This window comes from Candoia aspera, chromosome 12 (genome assembly GCF_035149785.1).
Source record: "Candoia aspera isolate rCanAsp1 chromosome 12, rCanAsp1.hap2, whole genome shotgun sequence".
Taxonomy (NCBI): domain Eukaryota; kingdom Metazoa; phylum Chordata; class Lepidosauria; order Squamata; family Boidae; genus Candoia; species Candoia aspera.
Window position 1 is genome coordinate 11,204,631 of NC_086164.1, and position 18,372 is coordinate 11,223,002.

An 18,372-nucleotide genomic window follows, 5' to 3' on the forward strand; every position below is an offset into this window, starting at 1 on the left:
GCTGGTTAGGTCGGGTGATAACGAAGACCTCACCGCACCCACTTCTCCCAGCATTGTTCAGACGCAGGGTGAGGTCCCTGGCAATTTAATGACGTGGGTGGGGCTACCCGCTGACCGCGCCTCCCTGTGAAATCTGGGCCACCGTGGGGGCGCGGCTTACCAGATCCAATGAGCTGCAGGAATTCAACGTTTCCCCGCCCTCCCGTTTCGATTAATTGACGTAAGAAAAACCTGACAGCTCCGTTTCAGGTCTTGCTCGCTAGCCCCGCCCACCAGACGGGTCGGCCGGCCGCTCTTTCCAAGTGACGGGCCACTGACCAATAAAAGCCTGCATTCGGGGCCAAGCGGGCGGTTCCGAGTCCTAATAGAACACCAGGTGCCGCCTACGGGAACGAAGTCCACCTCTTTACCCCGCCTTCATTTTCATAAGAAACCGCCTTCTGGTCTTCAGGAGTGTCCTCCGAGCGGGGCGACCCCGGTTTCTGCCCTCCCCCAGAATCCGACCAAGGGGGAAGGGAGCCAGCAGAAGAAAACCAGCCTCGCCCTCTTTCCTTTCCCCGCCCGGCGCGTCCCTTGAGTGTGAGTGCCGGGTGGCTCGGCCAATCGCGGCGCCCACTTGAGCCTGGAGGCGGTGCGGAGGCGCGGCTCGACCAATAAGAAGCGAACGTCTCTCCCCTTCAGAGCCGCGCCCCTGGAGAGCAGGAAGGCCTCGGCCGGAGCCGGCCTCGGTCTCAGCCCCGGCAAAGCCGAGCGGCAGGTAAGCGCCGCCCCGCGCTCGTCGGTGCAGGAAGGCACGGAGAGGCGGCGCGCCCGTCTCTGCCGCCGCTGGGCGGGGCGTCGTGCGGACCCCTCGAGCGGCGCCTCTCAGACCTCCGGCCGCGCTCTCGCCCGCCTGGGGGTGTGGCTGCCCGCCCGCACGTGGGGTGCGGCGCCCGACAGGCCCCCTTCCCTTGCCAGCAGGAGCCCCGCGAACCGGGCTGCGCCTCCCCTCGGCGGCCGAGGGCGTCCCGCGGTGCACGTGGGAATGCCCAGACGCGCGTCGAGCGGGGCTGGTCGCTGGCGGGCTTGGGGTGGCTTCGGCGCGGCCGCCGGGATCGTCGCAAGGTGGGGAGCGCCCGGCTGAGGGGCGGCTGCCGCCTCTTCGCCCCCTTCGCTGCTGTTGCGGGGCTCTGGCGTGGGGCGAGTCGCGCGCGGTTCGCAGCGCCTGCCTTTGTCTGCGTGGGGTTTTAATGGTGCTTCGGAAGACGCGGGGAGAGGCCGGGAGGAGCGTAGCTGGGGAGGCTGAGGAGCAGCAGCGCCGAAATATGCAACCTGGAAGGTTTTTTTCAATCCGGAAGAAAGAGGCCGAAATGCTCCACGTTCTTGCGTCGTCTGGGGCTGCTTGGAGGGTTGCGGGGAGGAGGTAAGCGTGGACGTGCGTGCGGATCGGTACACCCCTTCCCTCATCCCCCCAAAAGCAAGCAGACAAAAGAACCTCCTGCTTTTCCGGCTGTTGAAAAATAAATACAGACTCGGTCCTCGGGGGGAGCCGGCTTTTCGTTTCGTCTTAACCGGTGGGGTATTTTTCTCTCTCTCCCCTCCGCGCTCTTTGTTGCGCGTTAGGAGAGGAGAATCCTCCTCGTTTTCTGGAAGGGTTGCCGAGGCAAGCGTAGAAGGTGGTCTGGTGCTTCTTTTGAGGCGAGCCAAGTACCCGGGAGCTCAGCTCCGGATTTCAGAGAGTCTGGGGCCGTTTCCTTCGCGAGCGCATCCCAACTTGCCTCTCCACTCAGGGTCTTGGTTGGGTGGTCAGGATGCTGTGGGCTGTTGAGGCTTTGCAAAACCAAAGCGAGAAAGAGTGGTTTGTTTTTAAATGCTGGGTTCTCCTTGTTGGTTTGTATAGCTTAAGCGGTAGGGGAAAAGGTGGGGCAGAAAGAGACCGAGGGGAGTTGATTATTAACAGCTCTGGAACCAGACTCCGTAGGAAGCAAGTGGGTTCTGTCATTGGATAACTCCGGAGTTAAGTACTAAGGCCAGCGTTTCTTTTATGCTGTGCATGGACGTCTGGGCTTGGTCCAAAGGCTGCGTGCTAGAGAGTACTCTGCGATGCAGGGTGTTAACTTCATGATGAGTGCCTGAAAATCTGTGCAGCATTCTGTGGTTACAAGTGGAATGTAAGTGATGAAATGTTATTTTGATTGGATAAGGCTTTACTCTGTGTAGCACGGGCTGACATGTCATCTGGAGGAAAACACAGCTCCCTAAAATGCTGTGATTCTTCTAGTCTGTTTTCCTCTCAATAAGAGGAAGGTTTGTCAGGAATGCAGCGAAGTCTAAGTGTGTCTGGATGTTTTTAAGCTAGTCTCATTTGCCAAAGGAAGTCATGATCGATTACCCGATACTGGATCAAGCAGGTTCCTTTCATACCAAGAATCATGGCACGTGTTCTTTCCTTGTTGGGTTTGTTGGGCATTTCTGTTGCTTATGAAATTGTATGGTGACTAAAGCTAAAAGTAGGATATGGGTGTGCCAAGAAGGATTTGCTTGCAGTAATGTTGGCTTGGCCGATTTCCTAATCTAAGTGCCTTGTGAAGCGTTGTGTTGACCTTCCCTCTGTTGCTTACCTTTCCAGGGGCTGAGGCTGGACTGCTGAGGATGGTGTGTGCTTCCCAGTGGCCGGAGTGGAGACAGGCCATTACCGAGTTACCCTGCCTTCGGTAAAGGTGCAGCCATGTCTGTGATGATAGCAAGAAAGAAGGTGATGCGGAAATGGGAGAAACTGCCCGGAAGGAACACGTTCTGTTGCGATGGGCGCGTTATGATGGCCAGGCAGAAAGGCATCTTCTATTTGACGCTCTTCCTCATTGTGGGGACATGTGCTCTCTTCTTTGCTTTTGAGTAAGTTCATAATGGTTTAACTGTTGGCCGGCATGTTTTATTTACGGGGCTGGAGTTTGATTTACAGCCCACGTTCTTCGGTATCATCTGCTGCTTGTAGAGATGGGTATGCTTTCCTCTTGATCCCTTTGGGTGATACTATGAGAGTCGTCTCCTTTTTTTCCCCCCACCAGTACATTCTTCCAAGACATTGGTCAGGGTCAGAGCAGAATATACCAACAATTGATCTCCATTTATTTATTTAAAAAGTCTTGCTGAATTCTTCTGTCTTGGAAAATTTTTCCAGGGTACTCTGCTTAACGTTCAGGTTTGTTTTTGTTCTCGAGGTTTCTTACATGAAAGAGCTGAATCAAATGAGTGAATTTACTACAGTAATGTTTTGCTTTAATCCCATGCAAAAAGTGAAGAAAATGTGAGCTATCCTAGATCTATAACCCCTGTATCCTTTACCAGGATGGAATACGGTGTCAGATTTCAAAGATATTTGAATGGTGAAGACAGGATGAATTTGGCTTGTTGTAGGAATGTGAGTCCTATGTGGATCAGGCAGGATTTATTATTGACCGGAATGCTTCCTTTCCCAGAATATGAATCACCTTTGAGAGGATGTTCTGATAGGGATGGCTTACAGTATAAATTAGGAAATGGCATAATAAAAAGTTCGTTGTCTACTGCCAATAATGCTTATAGCATAATTTCTGGAAACCTTTTCGGAACTGCTCTGAATGGCCCATATGCTAATGTGTCGTCTTTTGCAATTTATGCACTGAATGCTCAGGTTCAGAACTTGGTCAATTGGTCAAAGGAAGACTAATTTTGGGAAAGGGATTCTGATTTATGTGGATTAATGTATATTGTATAAAAGCGATATACTCAGGTCAATTTTTGCAGAAGAGGGAGTTGAAATAAAAGCAATCTTGTGGCAAACTCTGTAATTAAGTCATGGTAGAACATCCATGCTATTTCTCATACTTTTAATTTTACTGAAATCAAAATGTAGTGGTTTCGCTGTGTGTGTGTATATATATATCTTTATAGTGAAACCACTACATTTTGATATATGAAATTACTTAGAATATAGTATCATCAGCATGCTGATAACATGCATATTTTCTTGATTAGATTCAGATAAGGCAATGGAAGTGCTTAACCAATGCCTTGTTGTGGTAGCAAACTAGGTATGGGCCAGACAAGGTGGAGGAATTACTATTACTAGATGGTTTGCATGGATAGGTGTGTAATATTCAGTGTTTCTTTAGCTGTACATGTTTATAGGTTGGGGAGATTGCTTGTAGATCCAGTTTTGTCATAGAGAAGTAGTTAATGAAGGAATGCAACAGCTTTTATTAAGATAGTATGGCAGCTATAGCTGTATATGGATAGAAAATATAGATGTACAAAATATTCCATCTCCAGAGACTGATTGTTCCTGGGAAATTTGGAATGTTATATTCTTGACTATGCAGAGACAGCTGTTCTGAGGGTGATCTAGGAGTTTTCTAATAGTAACTGGTCTGGAATAGGAAGTGGTTTCCGATGTTTTAGGCTGATTCCTAATACAAACAGCCTGATTATAATGGTGCATGTTTAATAATCTCCATTTTGATTATTACCATGCGTTATATATGGGATTACCCTTGAAGATGGTCCATTCTAGTTATATCACACTGGGGGGCTAATATCTTCACTGGCTCATGATTAACTTTTTGGAACTAAATGCTCGTATAAAGGAATGCGGGCACCAAAGGAAACTGGCATGTATGGCACTGTCTTCCATCTCTTCACACCCTGGAGCTACAATATCTGATGAATACCTTTTCTCATATTTTCCATTAAAGCTCTGAGCACATCAGAAGTCCACAGGTGCAGTTGTGGTTAGTTAAGAAACAGGCCTTTTCAGTAGTGTTTTCTCCCACAGCCTCTGTTGTGGAGCAATTGTTTAGAGGGTTCTACCGAAAGTATTTGTTTAAAAAAGTCTGCATACTTTTTAAAGAAGAGTTACCTCTAGTATTTTTAGACCATCTTGCCATGTCTATTTTCACCTGTTGCTTTGGACTGATCACTACTTTTGATTTGTTCATTTAAAAAACTTTATATGGGTGTAGACTTTGCCATCATAAATTTGTTATCTATAGGACAGCTAAAAATTCTTGTTTTGTTGTTGTTTATTCGTTTAGTCGCTTCCGACTCTTTGTGACTTCATGGACCAGCCCACGCCAGAGCTTCCTGTCGGTTGTCAACACCCCCAGCTCCCCCAGGGACGAGTCCGTCACCTCTAGAATATCATCCATCCACCTTGCCCTTGGTCGGCCCCTCTTCCTTTTGCCCTCCACTCTCCCTAGCATCAGCGTCTTCTCCAGGGTGTCCTGTCTTCTCATTATGTGGCCAAAGTATTTCAGTTTTGCCTTGAATATCCTTCCCTCAAGTGAGCAGTCTGGCTTTATTTCCTGGAGGATGGACCGGTTTGATCTTCTTGCAGTCCAAGGCACTCTCAGAATTTTCCTCCAACACCACAGTTCAAAAGCATCTATCTTCCTTCTCTCAGCCTTCCTTATGGTCCAGCTCTTGCAGCCATATGTTACTACGGGGAACACCATTGCTTTAACTATGCGGACCTTTGTTGTCAGTGTGATGTCTCCGCTCTTAACTATTTTATCGAGATTTGTCATTGCTCTTCTCCCAAGGATTAAGTGTCTTCTGATTTCCTGACTGCAGTCAGCATCTGCAGGAATCTTCGCACCTAGAAATACAAAGTCTTTCACTGCTTCTACATTTTCTCCCTCTATTTGCCAGTTATCAATCAAGCTGGTTGCCATAAACTTGGTTTTTTTGAGGTTTAGCTGCAAGCCAGCTTTTGCACTTTCTTCTTTCACCTTCATCATAAGGCTCCTCAGTTCTTCTTCGCTTTCAGCCATCAAAGTGGTATCATCTGCATATCTGAGATTGTTAATGTTTCTTCCAGAGATTTTAACTCCAGCCTTGGATTCCTCAAGCCCAGCATGTCGCATGATGTGTTCTGCGTACAAGTTGAATAGGTAGGGTGAGAGTATACAGCCCTGCCATACTCCTTTCCCAATCTTAAGCCAGTCCGTTGTTCCATGGTCTGTTCTTACTGTTGCTACTTGGTCGTTATACAGATTCTTCAGGAGGCAGACAAGATGACTTGGTATCCCCATACCACTAAGAACTTGCCACAATTTGTTCTGGTTCACACAGTCAAAGGCTTTAGAATAGTCAATAAAACAGAAATAGATGTTTTTCTGAAACTCCTTGGCTTTTTCCATTATCCAGCGGATATTGGCAATTTGGTCCCTAGTTCCTCTGCCTTTTCTAAACCCAGCTTGTACATCTGGCAATTCTCGCTCCATGAATTGCTGAAGTCTACCTTGCAGGATCTTGAGCATTACCTTAGTGGCATGTGAAATGAGTGCCACTGTTCGATAGTTTGAACATTCTTTAGTGTTTCCCTTTTTTGGTATGGGGATATAAGTTGATTTTTTCCAGTCTGATGGCCATTCTTGTGTTTTCCAAATTTGCTGGCATATAGCATGCATTACCTTGACAGCATCATCTTGCAAGATTTTGAACAGTTCAGCTGGGATGCCGTCGTCTCCTGCTGCCTTGTTATTAGCAATGCTTCTTAAGGCCCATTCAACCTCACTCTTCAGGATGTCTGGCTCTAGCTCACTGACCACACCATCAAAGCTATCCCCAATATTGTTATCCTTCCTATACAGGTCTTCTGTATATTCTTGCCACCTTTTCTGGATCTCTTCTTCTGTTAGGTCCTTGCCATCTTTGTTTTTGATCGTACCCATTTTGGTCTGGAATTTACCTCCAATGTTTCTAATTTTCTGGAAGAGGTCTCTTGTCCTTCCTATTCTATTGTCTTCTTCCACTTCCACGCATTGTTTGTTTAAAAATAATTCCTTATCTCTTCTGGTTAACCTCTGGAATTTTGCATTTAATTGGGCATATCTCCCCCTATCACTGTTGCCTTTTGCTTTCCTTCTTTCTTGGGCTACTTCTAGTGTCTCAGCAGACAGCCATTTTGCCTTCTTGGTTTTCTCTTTCTTTGGGATGTATTTTGTTGCCGCCTCCTGAACAATGTTGCGAACTTCTGTCCATAGTTCTTCCGGGACCCTATCTACTAAGTCCAGTCCCTTAAATCGATTCTTCACCTCCACTGCATATTCCTTAGGAATATTAGTGAGCTCATATCTAGCTGATCTGTGGGTCTTCCCTAATCTCTTTAGTCTGATCCTAAATTGTGCAATAAGAAGTTCGTGATCGAAACTACAGTCAGCTCTGTATAGATGTCCTCCACCTTTGGCTGCAAAGGATGTAGTCAATCTGATTTCGGTGTTGTCCATCTGGTGAAGTCCATGTATAAAGCCGTCTCTTAGGTTGTTGGAAGAGAGTGTTTGTTATGCAGAGTGAGTTGTCTTGGCAAAATTCTATCAGCCTATGTCCTGCTTTGTTTTGTTCTCCCAGGCCATGCTTACCTGTAATTCCAGGTGTCATTTGACTGCCCAACTTAGCATTCCAGTCTCCCGTGATGAAAATAACATCTTTTAGGCGTGTTGTCCAGTAGGTGCTGCAGATCCTCATAGAACTGCTCTACTTCAGCTTCTTCAGCATCTGTGGTTGGGGCGTATATTTGGATCACTGTGATGTTAGATGGCTTGCCCTGAATCCGGATTGAGATCATTCTATCATTTTTTGGATTATATGCAAGCACTGCTTTAGCCACTTTACTATTAATTATGAAGGCTACTCCATTTCTTCTGTGGTCCTCTTGTCCACAGTAGTAGATCTGATGGTCATTTGATGTGAAGTGGCCGATTCCCATCCATTTCAATTCACCGACGCCCAAAATGTCTATCTTTAATCTTGACATCTCACCAATAACCACATCCAATTTGCCCTGGCTCATAGATCTTACATTCCAGGCTCCAACGGTGTGTTGATCCTTAGAACATCGGATTCACCATTATACAGACTTTATTGCTGAAACACAAATTAGTGTAGTCCTTTTGAAAATATGCATTCTGTTGTAAAAGAACCTAGTGTGTTGAATTTCATATAAGTTGAATTTAAAATGATGTCAAGGTGGGACCTGCAATATGATTTCTTGACCTGAATGTGTATATGAAAACTTCTAAGTGTAACTTTAACCTGAATACAGTATTTTATACAGCAAATACTTGACAAATGACTTCAGGGCAAGATGTCGGTAAGCTGATCTTGTTATAAGCAGAAGGTATCAAATAAGGAAGCTTAAGTTCTGACTTAAATTTAAAATTGGGTCTTTTTTCTATGTAGTTTTTCTGTAGTTATTTTTACAATGCGATGGTAAATGTGCTTATTTGAAAAACCCTAGCATTCTGTAATAAGGTAGTTTGTTGAACATGAAGAATTTTATGGAAGCATAGTATCCTTTATGATCCTCTGGGTGCTTTGTGGGTATATCCAAAGAGAACCCTGTATATGATTCTGATAATGATTCTGGCATTGTCTAGCTCCATCTCATTTAGTGACAGTGCATCGCTCTTGTCAACCTTGGCTACCTCACATTTGTAGTGGGTTCCTTAGGGTTTTTTGGGTGTTGCATTCATAAGCATAATAGAGTGATGGATCAATCGTGTTTCACAAAATATTGTATGTTGGCACTCACATTCCTTCAGCTTACTTTGGTAAGCATTCAAGCAGTTGCTGGTGAGAGAGGGGGCAGATTGGTCTGAGTGTCTGATCCTGATGCTTGAAAATTGAATCTTGTGACCCAGGATTTGGCCATTTACTTTAACTTCTGCTATAAGCTTAGAATTTGCTCAGAGTTCTTTCTGGTTGAGCCCTGGATGGATGGGGTGGCTGTGTCCATAAAGAGCAGGTCTAGGACTTGGGGGTCCTTCTGGACCCTCCACTCCTGCTTGGAACAGCAGCTGGAAATTGCAGCCAGGAGGGCCATGCTCAGGAACTGACGATGATGCATGAGTTGTGGCCTTTTTTTTTTTTGTATCAGACACTGTCAATAGTATCTCACACTGCTGTCATGTTGCGTTTGGATTACTGCAATTTACTGTTTATGGAACTGTCCTTGAAGGCAATTTGAAACTCTAACTGCATGCCTGCTGACTTGTCAACACCAATTTTGCGGGAGGTGCGCTGGTTATCAGAAGTTAACTGGATAGTAGAGCGATCCTTCAAATTCTGCCTTTGAGAAAATTTCAGAAACAATTCTTCTGCGCCGTAAAGTACATTTATGAGCTGATTTTCCTCCATGGAGCTCAGGGTAATATGCGATTCTCTCTTCATTCCCTTTATTTATTCTTGCAAAATCATAGGTAGATTAGACAAAAAGCTGTCCCCAACCTGGGCACACTTCAGATGTAGTATTGTATAGTAAGTTGTTCCCAAGTTAGAAAGAGAATGTGGTAAAACAGTGGACGTGTAGGACTATTCCATAAATCATGTGATTTTATATCTTTCATTGAGAAATCTAGGCAAAATATCACCCCAGGTTGCACTTTGTCATGAATCAGCACTAATAGGAAGTGGGAAGTAACCAGAGGTCTTTCCCAGCACTTTATATGTATCTGCCTGATTGATGGTACAAAATATTAGAAATAGCTATGCCAATATGTGAAAGGTTATGCTTGAAAACTGGGAAGACGTATCGTAAGCTTGAAAAGACAATTGGGAAAAGATTGCTATGTGGGAACTTTTAGGAAGGTTATTTTAATCATATAAATTTAATCAATTATAGAAAATGAAAGTCGGAAAACTTCATATTATTTGCTCTGTGTGAATCTTCAATCTGTTTTCCACTCTACCTAATTTCTTGCAAATCTGAAAAGACCATGTTGTCCTGATTAGCCGTGATGCTGGGGAGTGTTTCTAAATGAAGGGGACTTTGAGTCTTGCTAGTAGCTTTATTTTGTTAGTTAAAGTTTGAAGAAGATCCTGGCACTCTTCTCTCTAAGCAGATACAAGAACTGGGTGAGAAAGGACATGGTGAAGAGTAACATCAAGGACTATTGTATAAATTCAGAGTAAAAGTATATAGCAATGTAATGCTGATTTTCTTGTGTGTGTTTAGCATGTGGGACAAGTTTGATTGGCTGATTGTGTCACTTCCAAAACAAAACACTCATTTTGCTTCTGATTCACATGGAGTTTTGATCAAAAGATCCAGAATGTGCAGCATTTGAACCTTGCTCCCAAAAGTGGTGAAAACTGTAGGAGGAATTAAAAAAAAAAATCACTGTGATTCTTTTCAGCTATTAGTTGAGCTGTGTAGCCTTTTGCCCTAGCAATATTTTTAACTTCCAGAGTTGGATTGTGGTTCATTTAAAAAAACAAGAAGCTGCTGTTGTCAAAACAACTGGATTGTGCTGTGAATAAGTGAATCTAAGTCATGTGAACGTATTTCCATGAATGCTTAAATGTTGTTTACAGTTGAATATGCTTCCTGCCAACACGCCTAGATCAACCAGATAAACATGTTGGCAAATTAGACTATTACTGGGGGTGTGCCTTTTCTCCAAGAGGCATGGTTGCCAATTGGATACAAAAGTGTATATGTTGCTTGGGGTGCAGGCATTTTTATTGTGGCATGTATGTGTTTATGATGGACTACCCAAAATAGGAGAGATGGATGGGGATGACCTGTTTGGAAACCTCCTAACTTGGGCTGCTGTACAGCTAAATATATAAAATAACCCATGGGCCAGAAATTCTTGCTCCCATTATTCCTTTTATTCTCCACTCTCAATATTTAAAGCGTAGGACATTTTGACTCATTAAGTATGTCTGATTGTTTTGATAGAAATATGAGATCAACTTCTTGGTGTACCTGATCCACCTTAGCCACAAAGGTCCATCTTTATCCTGAAAGCTTAATTTTAGTCAGTTAAAAATAGCACATTCAAAGAGTGATCATACAGGCTTCTGAGTATTTGGAATGCCAAACTCTGTTGTGCAATAAATGTCGGGAGAATGTTGGTGCTGGTATAGATTTTTAATGGAAAGAGCTACAGGTAGTCCTCGCTTAGCGACTGCCTTGTTTAGCAACCATTCACAGTTACGATGGTGGTGAAAAAATAACTTTACGATCAATCTTCGCATTTACAACCTTCTCAGCAAAGGAAAGCTGAAGTAAGATCGTAAGCACAGTCAGTTTCATTTAGCAACCACTTTGCTTAATTATTGAGTTGCCAGCCCCAATTGTGGTAACTAAATGAAGACTACCTGTAGTTTCTGAATTCCACAGATTTAAAGTAGCTAGATTCTCAGTCATATTTCGTATTACCCTGTTCTTGCCTTTTAAAGAATGTGCTTAAAATTACCTTTTTTTTTTTTTTTAAAGTTGTGGTTGAGTACTCCAGATTGGGGGAGCCTGTAACTACTGTTTCTTCAAAATAAAGCTAGCCAATCGTAAGAATACTTTTTGAAAAATAAGACTAACAGAACATTGTACCATGGTCTTGAAGGGTGGCAACAGACTTATCTATGATTACTTTAAAAAATATCTTGCTAACTTTCCTACTCCAAAAACATTCGGAGGTATTGATCTTGCAGCAGAGAAGGGACTCTTTTAGTTGGCAGATGCTGCAGATAGAATTGGTCATTCCTTCTTGTTTAATTTCTTCCACATGCTTCCAGAAGATGTGCTGTACCTACTGAGTTTTTCCTCAACCCCTGCTTGATGTGCAATTTACCCATTTCTGTGATACTTTGGAAATTTTGCTTGTGTGTGAAGAAATGCTGTTAAGGTAGGGGTAGAAGATATGGTAGCATCCTATATGTCTCTGCTTCCTGATCTATTTTATTCATGGCCTGGTCAGTTGCTGACATGCTTTGTATTTACACATAGCACGGGAAAGACTTTCGTCTGAAATCCTGCAGAGCTGCTATCGGCTGGTGTAGAAAGGAGCTGTCTCATCTACTGTAGCTTAGCCCTATGTCTAGGAGTTCCAGTGGTGAAATAAAACAACAGTAGTGTAAGAAACCAGGCTGGGGGGTGGAAGGGCCAGTATTTGAAAGAAGAATATTACAATGCACTTGTTCCCATGCAAGAATTTCTTATCCAGCATTCTCCCCATCAAGTCTAGGTTAATAGCTTCCTGTTGGTCCCATGTATATCACTATTCTACAGCTCAAGTATGGAAGGTGAAGCCTAGCCTATATGTGGACTACCAGGATCTTGTCCTTGGGACTTACATTAAACAATTCTTAGATAGAAAATAAATATGTAACCAAGTGCCAGTGCCTTTGTTTTATACTTTAAACATTTACTTTTACTCCCTGGAGCAGTTAAACAAGTGCCAGCATAGAATGTCAAATGCCATAGGAGGAAGGAGCCAGAAATTAGTGCAGGTCATTATACAAATTTGATTTAGTTTTAAGCTGGTACTAGAAGCTGCTGAGATATTTCCAAGAACTTTCAACAAATGTGGGATTGAAAAGTTTTGTTTTTAAAAACAATTGGAGGTTAAAAATACTTTTAGAAAAGAGGTTCTTAAAATACCAAATGCTGCAAGAAGTCTCTTCGGTGGCCTGTAGTGAAATGATGGAAATCCATGGATCTTGGATTCTTGCCTCGAGCCCTTTTCTGAACCGTTTTGAGTCTTCACACAAACGTCTTTGAGTTTGATTTCAGTGACCCTGAATTCTCTCCTGTTCTAGGTGCCGGTATCTTGCCATCCGCCTCTCCCCAGCTATCCCTGTCTTTGCTGTGGTTCTCTTTTTGTTTGCAATGGCCACCCTGTTGCGGACAAGCTTCAGTGACCCAGGGGTTATTCCACGTGCCCTACCTGATGAAGCCGCTTTCATTGAAATGGAAATAGGTACGTTGGTGGTGATTGGTGAAACTAGCAAAGGCAAAGGATGTGGAATACTCCGCCCCCCCATGATCCACCCAGTGAGGTGGGCAAAGCTCAGGCAGTGAACGGTTTGCTTTCGTTTTAGAGGCAAGCAATGGGACTGTGCCTCCTGGCCAACGGCCACCTCCACGCATTAAGAACTTCCAGATCAATAACCAGATCGTGAAGCTGAAGTACTGCTATACCTGCAAGATCTTCCGTCCACCCCGTGCCTCACATTGCAGTATTTGTGACAACTGTGTGGGTGAGTGATAGAGCTGGGCTCCAATCTCTTCAAGGCTCTGTTTGGGGCTGGGGAAAAGCACCTAAGTAGGTTCTCCTGGTGGGCCATGAGCTGGCTGCTGTATGCTATTCTGCAGAAGTTAGACATTCTCTGGCAATAAGCACACGGTTCTGCTACTGATAGGAGGGGCAATGAAATTGGGGACACTCAGTGAACTTAGGATTTCTGCGTACATGGTCCCCAGTCTTCAAATCTGTCTTTAAAGGCAAAAAATGTGGTTTGTGTTTGCTTTCAGTGAAATGAAAGCAGGGGCTCTCGGTTTGTAAGTTTGATGCCGAGGAAGCCATCACACAGTCTACATCTGCTGTGATTTGGAATCTCCCTGTAACAGATTATGATAGTTCCTGAAAGCAGCACATTGGAGCTTGTGTTCTCTTATCACCTTCAGGGTCAGATAAAGGAGACATTGTGCCAGGGTGTTTCTTTAGGTTTTGTTTCCTCTGCATTCCCCACTCTCATAGTAGTCTAGTGGTAGGTTTACTTTACTGCATGCATAAAATATCTGAAAGCTCCTTTCTTTTAGGTTGTTACACTTTATGGTATCGCAGAGGTGCCCTTCTTAGAACTTTGTGGGTTTTGAAGGCCAAGGTTGCTACTTGACAATCCCCCTACCTCAAAAACAAGTGCATGAATCAGTTTCATAGTTAGCCAGAAGGATTGCAATGTGGGTTTGGTATGTTAGTGGAATTCTAGACATGCTGGCATCTTGCTGAAATTGATGTGATGGCATCAGAGAGAAAAGCAGCAAGCTTCTCTGTTTCTTACAGAACGTTTTGATCATCATTGTCCCTGGGTAGGAAACTGTGTGGGAAAGAGGAATTACCGTTATTTCTACCTCTTCATCCTTTCTTTGTCACTTCTCACCATCTACATCTTCTCCTTCAATATCGTCTACATTGCCCTGAGTGAGTAGTGCTTGTAGTAAGGAGAGGGGATTGGACTGTGTTGCAAAAGCTTTGACAGGCATCTGGGAAGGGAAGGAAGGGTGGGGGGAAGGAAGCCTTTACTCTTCTTGGTATGATTAATAATTGCAGACTAAATACACTGTGTTTTCATTCCATACAGAATCCCTGGAGATTGGCTTTTTGAGTACTCTGAAAGAAACTCCAGGGACATATCTTTTGTGCCTGTCTGTAGCTGCCTTTAACTTGCCGGTTAGAAGAGAGAAATAAGGGAGAAATCATTTTCCCGTGCTCCCCAGTGAATGGGGGAATAGGTTAGGATGTCTATAGTGTTGGGAGAAGCTAACGGTCCCATAAGGAGTTTGCATTCCTTAACTGAGCTTTTCACGGCTCTGGAGGTTTTGATCTGCTTCTTCACCCTTTGGTCTGTGGTGGGCTTAACTGGATTCCACACGTTCCTGGTAGCCCTCAACCAGACAACAAATGAAGATGTAAGTACTTCCAGGGGCACATCCCTTCCTGTAAATTACATATACATTGTGTGAAAGGTCCCCTGTGCAAGCACCGAGTCATGTCTGACCCTTTGGGGGGACGCGACTTTCGCAACGTTTTCTTGGCAGACTATAGCAGGGTCGTTTCCCTTCCCCAGCCGTCACCTTCCCCAGCAGCCTGGGTGCTCGTTGTACTGACCTGGGAAGGATGGAAGGCTGAGTCAGCCTGAGCTGGCTACCTGAGAGAGAATCCAGCTTCCGCTGGGATTGAACTCAGGTCGTGGGGAGAGTTTCGGCTGCAATACTGCCGCCTACCACCCTGCGTGTGTGTATATGCGTGTGTGTGGATGTAACCCACAATTCTGTAATCTCCTTGAGAATGCTGTCTATTGGAAGTGTTAGGCATTCTCATAGAAGTCTGTGCTTTGGTCTTGCCCCTAGGCAGGAGTGACTAAATTCCTTTGAAAGAAAATCCATTCTCCCTTGAATGGAGCGGAGCAACTGGATTTCCTTCCAAAGAACACATTAAGCTTCCTTCCAAACATGTAGTGGATTTTTTTTTTTTTGGAAATCTTCATTTGTTGAAGTGAAGAGGAAGTGCATTTCTACCTTCTTCCCTTTGTTACAATTGGCAGTGTTTTTTTTTCCCCTGTCCCACAGTTCTTTCCAGCAAGGCTTCTGGAGATAACTTCCTCAGATCATTAGGCAGAATAAAGCCTGTATGTTCAACTGGGCAGTTGTCTCTTGTCAGTTGCAAGAAATAAGGAGTCATTGACTGACGTATCAGACTCTGGGGGAGTAAAGCTCTTCTGTGGACGAGGAAGGCATTCCATTAGGACAAAGCAATTAGGAAAACAGCAGGTGCCAAGTTCCAAGAGAGAGTTATTGGAAGAGGCCAGAGTAACTTGAAAGATGCTTTTCATTTGGGATCTGGATGTACATCATCATGTATGGTAGATCAAGTGCTAGCATCGGTTCTGTATTTTTGGAGGCTGCTCTTCTTGTTCTTTCAGATTAAAGGCTCCTGGACGGGGAAAAACCGTGTGCAGAACCCCTATAGCCATGGCAACTTTGTGAAGAACTGCTGCGAAGTTCTGTGTGGTCCTTTGCCTCCCAGGTGATGGCTCAATCTGTACAGTACCCGGATGTTGTTCTGTGTGTATGAAGCAGTGCTGAGGATGACCGTATGCAGTGGAGAGGGACTTGGATGGGAGGCCCCTTCCTGCGAATCTAAATAACGAGAGTCTGAGATGGGATCCATTTAGCCACTCTTGTCTCTAACCATTCTTCTCAAAAGCATCTTTACTTTCTCTGGTCTCCCTCTTCTACTTTATAGTGTGCTGGATAGACGGGGCATCTTGCTTCAAGAGGCTGCTGTCTCAGGGAGTGGTGCTGGGCCTGAGCTCAGAACGCAAGAAGAGAGACGCACAGAGGAATGCAGAGCCCAGGAAGCCAGTGGTACCCCAGAGGGTGGCAGTGCCTTCCCAGAGGGTGGCAGTGCCTTCCCAGAGCAAAGCTTGGTAAGTGTGGAAAATGCAGATGCATTTAGAATGAAAATTACCTCCTCTCAGGCTTGGCACGAGCACTGTTTTCTGGTAGCCCAGAGGCAGGTTGTTGGGTGGGTGGATTTCTGGAAAGGATTTCTATGATGAGCAAGATACTAAGCCCCATCTGTAACATCCCTCCAAATTTCCATAAATTGACAGTCTTGCTTTCAAGGAACTGGTTGTTGGATTCTGCTGTGAATCGTCCTTCTCCCATCTTTTCTTCCTCCCCAGCTCCCTGTGCCAACAAACAAGGTGCCGCAGGAAACTGTGAAGCCACCTGCTGCTGCAGAAGAATCATCTGTTCAGACACTTGGTCCTGCCCAGATGACACCTTAGCCTCTGAAGTGGACATGAGAGTGCTTTTACTTGGCTGCCTCTTGTGAAGCTGCAGAGCAAGCAAGGATGGGAACAGCCGGCTGGACAGCGTGTTGTTCCCTAGGCTGTTTGTTCGCCAGTGGTTGTGAACAGTATCTACAAACTGATAGTTGCCAGTGCTCCCTTTCTTATGGAGGATGGGCACTCATTGTGCTGCTGAAGGACTCTTCATCGGACTCTTCTCTAACACAATTAAGTGAGTGCCTCTCTGGCCCCAGCCCTGAGTTCGCTGGAACAAGGAATTTGCTGGGAAGAAGACAGAACTGGTGATTGTGATCTGTGCCATCTTTCTCCCTGTGACTGCAGTATTGTGTGTTTGACTGGTCTTATTCGCCAATGGAGTCAGGCTGATCACGGAAGCTAGAACCAGCCAGGTTCATATATCAGCCTTCCTAAATGTTCCTGACAAACAGTGCCAATTGGCAACTTGAAGTCCCAAATGGTCCTAAATTATAGAATACCCTGCCAGAGGACCTCTAGGTCCTTTGTCACTCCCAACCTCTGTTCAGGTATTGGAATCTGGTGCAGTATCAATCTTTCCTTTTTCTCCCTCTCTTTCCCTCCTCCCTTTTCAATTAGAAGTTGTTCTGGTCTTCTTCCATGCCCTGGAAAGGTTGATCCTTCCTTCTCACTAGCAGTTACTACAAGGCTGCTGCGGAATGTGTCCGAAGAGCAGCGAAATGCTCTGGAAGCAGAAGAGCCAATGGTAATTGGTTAGAAAGTTTGTTACTGTACAGATAGATGAGGTGGACTCTCAGTCTGTGACTTCTGTACAGCCCATAATATCTGTGCTCTAAGCACACTTGATCCAGTGTTGGAAGCTGCTTTGGGAAATAACACTACATTATGGCTAAGTCCAGACCGTTGTGTGTTACTCAGTCCTCTCTCTGTATGTGCATTGAGAATCCATATGTCAGGGATGCCATATATACTCTGAATTTGGAGGGGGAGCCATTACAGACCAACTGTACCCATAGAATCATACTGCACATTGGTAGAAACCTACAGGATATGCTTATGTGGTGACTGTGTCAGTCAGATGGAAAATGGAGATAAAAGTTTTGGAGGCTGTGTATCTCCTTGGCAATGGAAAAATAATGTGTGGTTGAGAGTGGGAAACAAAGAATGGCTGAATCTTTGAACCTGGTCCCCAAGATGTAACCTTTCTCAGATGTGTAGAGAATCCCAGCAGAAACAATAACACAAGGTGGTTGGGAAGAGTATTGCAGTGGCCAAATCTCTGCATTCCTGCTTGTCTTGGGGCAACCATTAATTGTGTCGCTTTGCTATTGAGATTGAAGCCTGGCAAGGCTCCTGTCATATCTTAGGATGGTACCATTTCCCTCCTCCCTCCTCCCTGGCTCAATGTCTACAGGAATAGGAGGAGTTTCCAAAATGGCTGCTGTGATTGACTGTAGAATTACTGCATCCACCTGTAACCTGATAGCTGAAGTCTGTGTGGCTTCCTCCTTTCCCACTCACCATTGTAAGAGGCAGACACACTTCTGGCTGCCTTCCTGAACTCTTTGCCAGTGTTTCTGTCCGTCCTTGTGTCAACAGCGGAAGATGCTGCTAATGCTTTCCCCTGGCTGCTGAACAAATCTCCGCCCTGCTGGGGTCATGTTGTTTAAGGTATCGTTTCTCATGTTCTGTGACAGATTATTCCACCGCGTGGGATAATGCTAGCTGCCTAGTATGTCCCACTCTGATTTCAATGAAGGTTTTTGAATTTGTGTGTATGTTTGTGTGTGTGTGACCTTGGCCTCAGATGGCCTCTGCTGCTCATCTCCTTTCCACAGATAGGCCTGGCTGCTCCTGCTCTGTGGAAGATTCAATTCCCTTTAATTGCCTCTTTTCTTACGGTACACCCCCTTTTGATATAAACGAAGAAACTGCGCTAAGCAGGCCAACGCTGCATGCAGAGCAGAAAACTCGACAAAGAATATTTTATCTCTCCTGCCAGTTTTCAAGATCAGGCCTGCTTACCTCCATGTTCAGCGTTCTCCAAAACCCCGT

The 18,372-nt window shown here is 44.8% G+C and overlaps 1 protein-coding gene across 2 annotated transcripts; it reads left to right on the forward strand.

The window, feature by feature from the left end:
• Positions 1–564: 564 nt before the first annotated feature.
• ZDHHC9 (zinc finger DHHC-type palmitoyltransferase 9) lies at positions 565–17,210 on the forward strand. Of its 2 annotated transcripts, none has more exons than XM_063313675.1 (10): positions 565–757; positions 2,609–2,874; positions 12,562–12,722; positions 12,844–13,002; positions 13,809–13,946; positions 14,107–14,153; positions 14,330–14,434; positions 15,448–15,551; positions 15,771–15,954; positions 16,213–17,210. In XM_063313675.1, exons 2-10 carry the CDS (start codon positions 2,708–2,710, stop codon positions 16,315–16,317), a joined length of 1,170 nt encoding a protein of 389 aa, XP_063169745.1. In that variant the 5' UTR covers positions 565–757; positions 2,609–2,707; the 3' UTR covers positions 16,318–17,210. The 2 variants fall into 2 exon arrangements, with proteins under 2 accessions (XP_063169745.1, XP_063169746.1); XM_063313676.1 differs by lacking the exon at positions 565–757 and adding an exon at positions 1,962–2,150.
• The last annotated feature ends 1,162 nt before the right edge of the window (positions 17,211–18,372 follow it).

Excerpts from the sequence above, each read along its gene's own strand:
- ZDHHC9 (XM_063313675.1), top strand. The coding sequence starts at position 2,708 with ATGTCTGTGATGATAGCAAGAAAGAAGGTGATGCGGAAATGGGAGAAA. Across the intron at positions 12,723-12,843 it reads TTTCATTGAAATGGAAATAG|AGGCAAGCAATGGGACTGTG; the intron begins GTACGTTGGTGG and ends CTTTCGTTTTAG. Across the intron at positions 14,435-15,447 it reads ACCAGACAACAAATGAAGAT|ATTAAAGGCTCCTGGACGGG; the intron begins GTAAGTACTTCC and ends TTGTTCTTTCAG.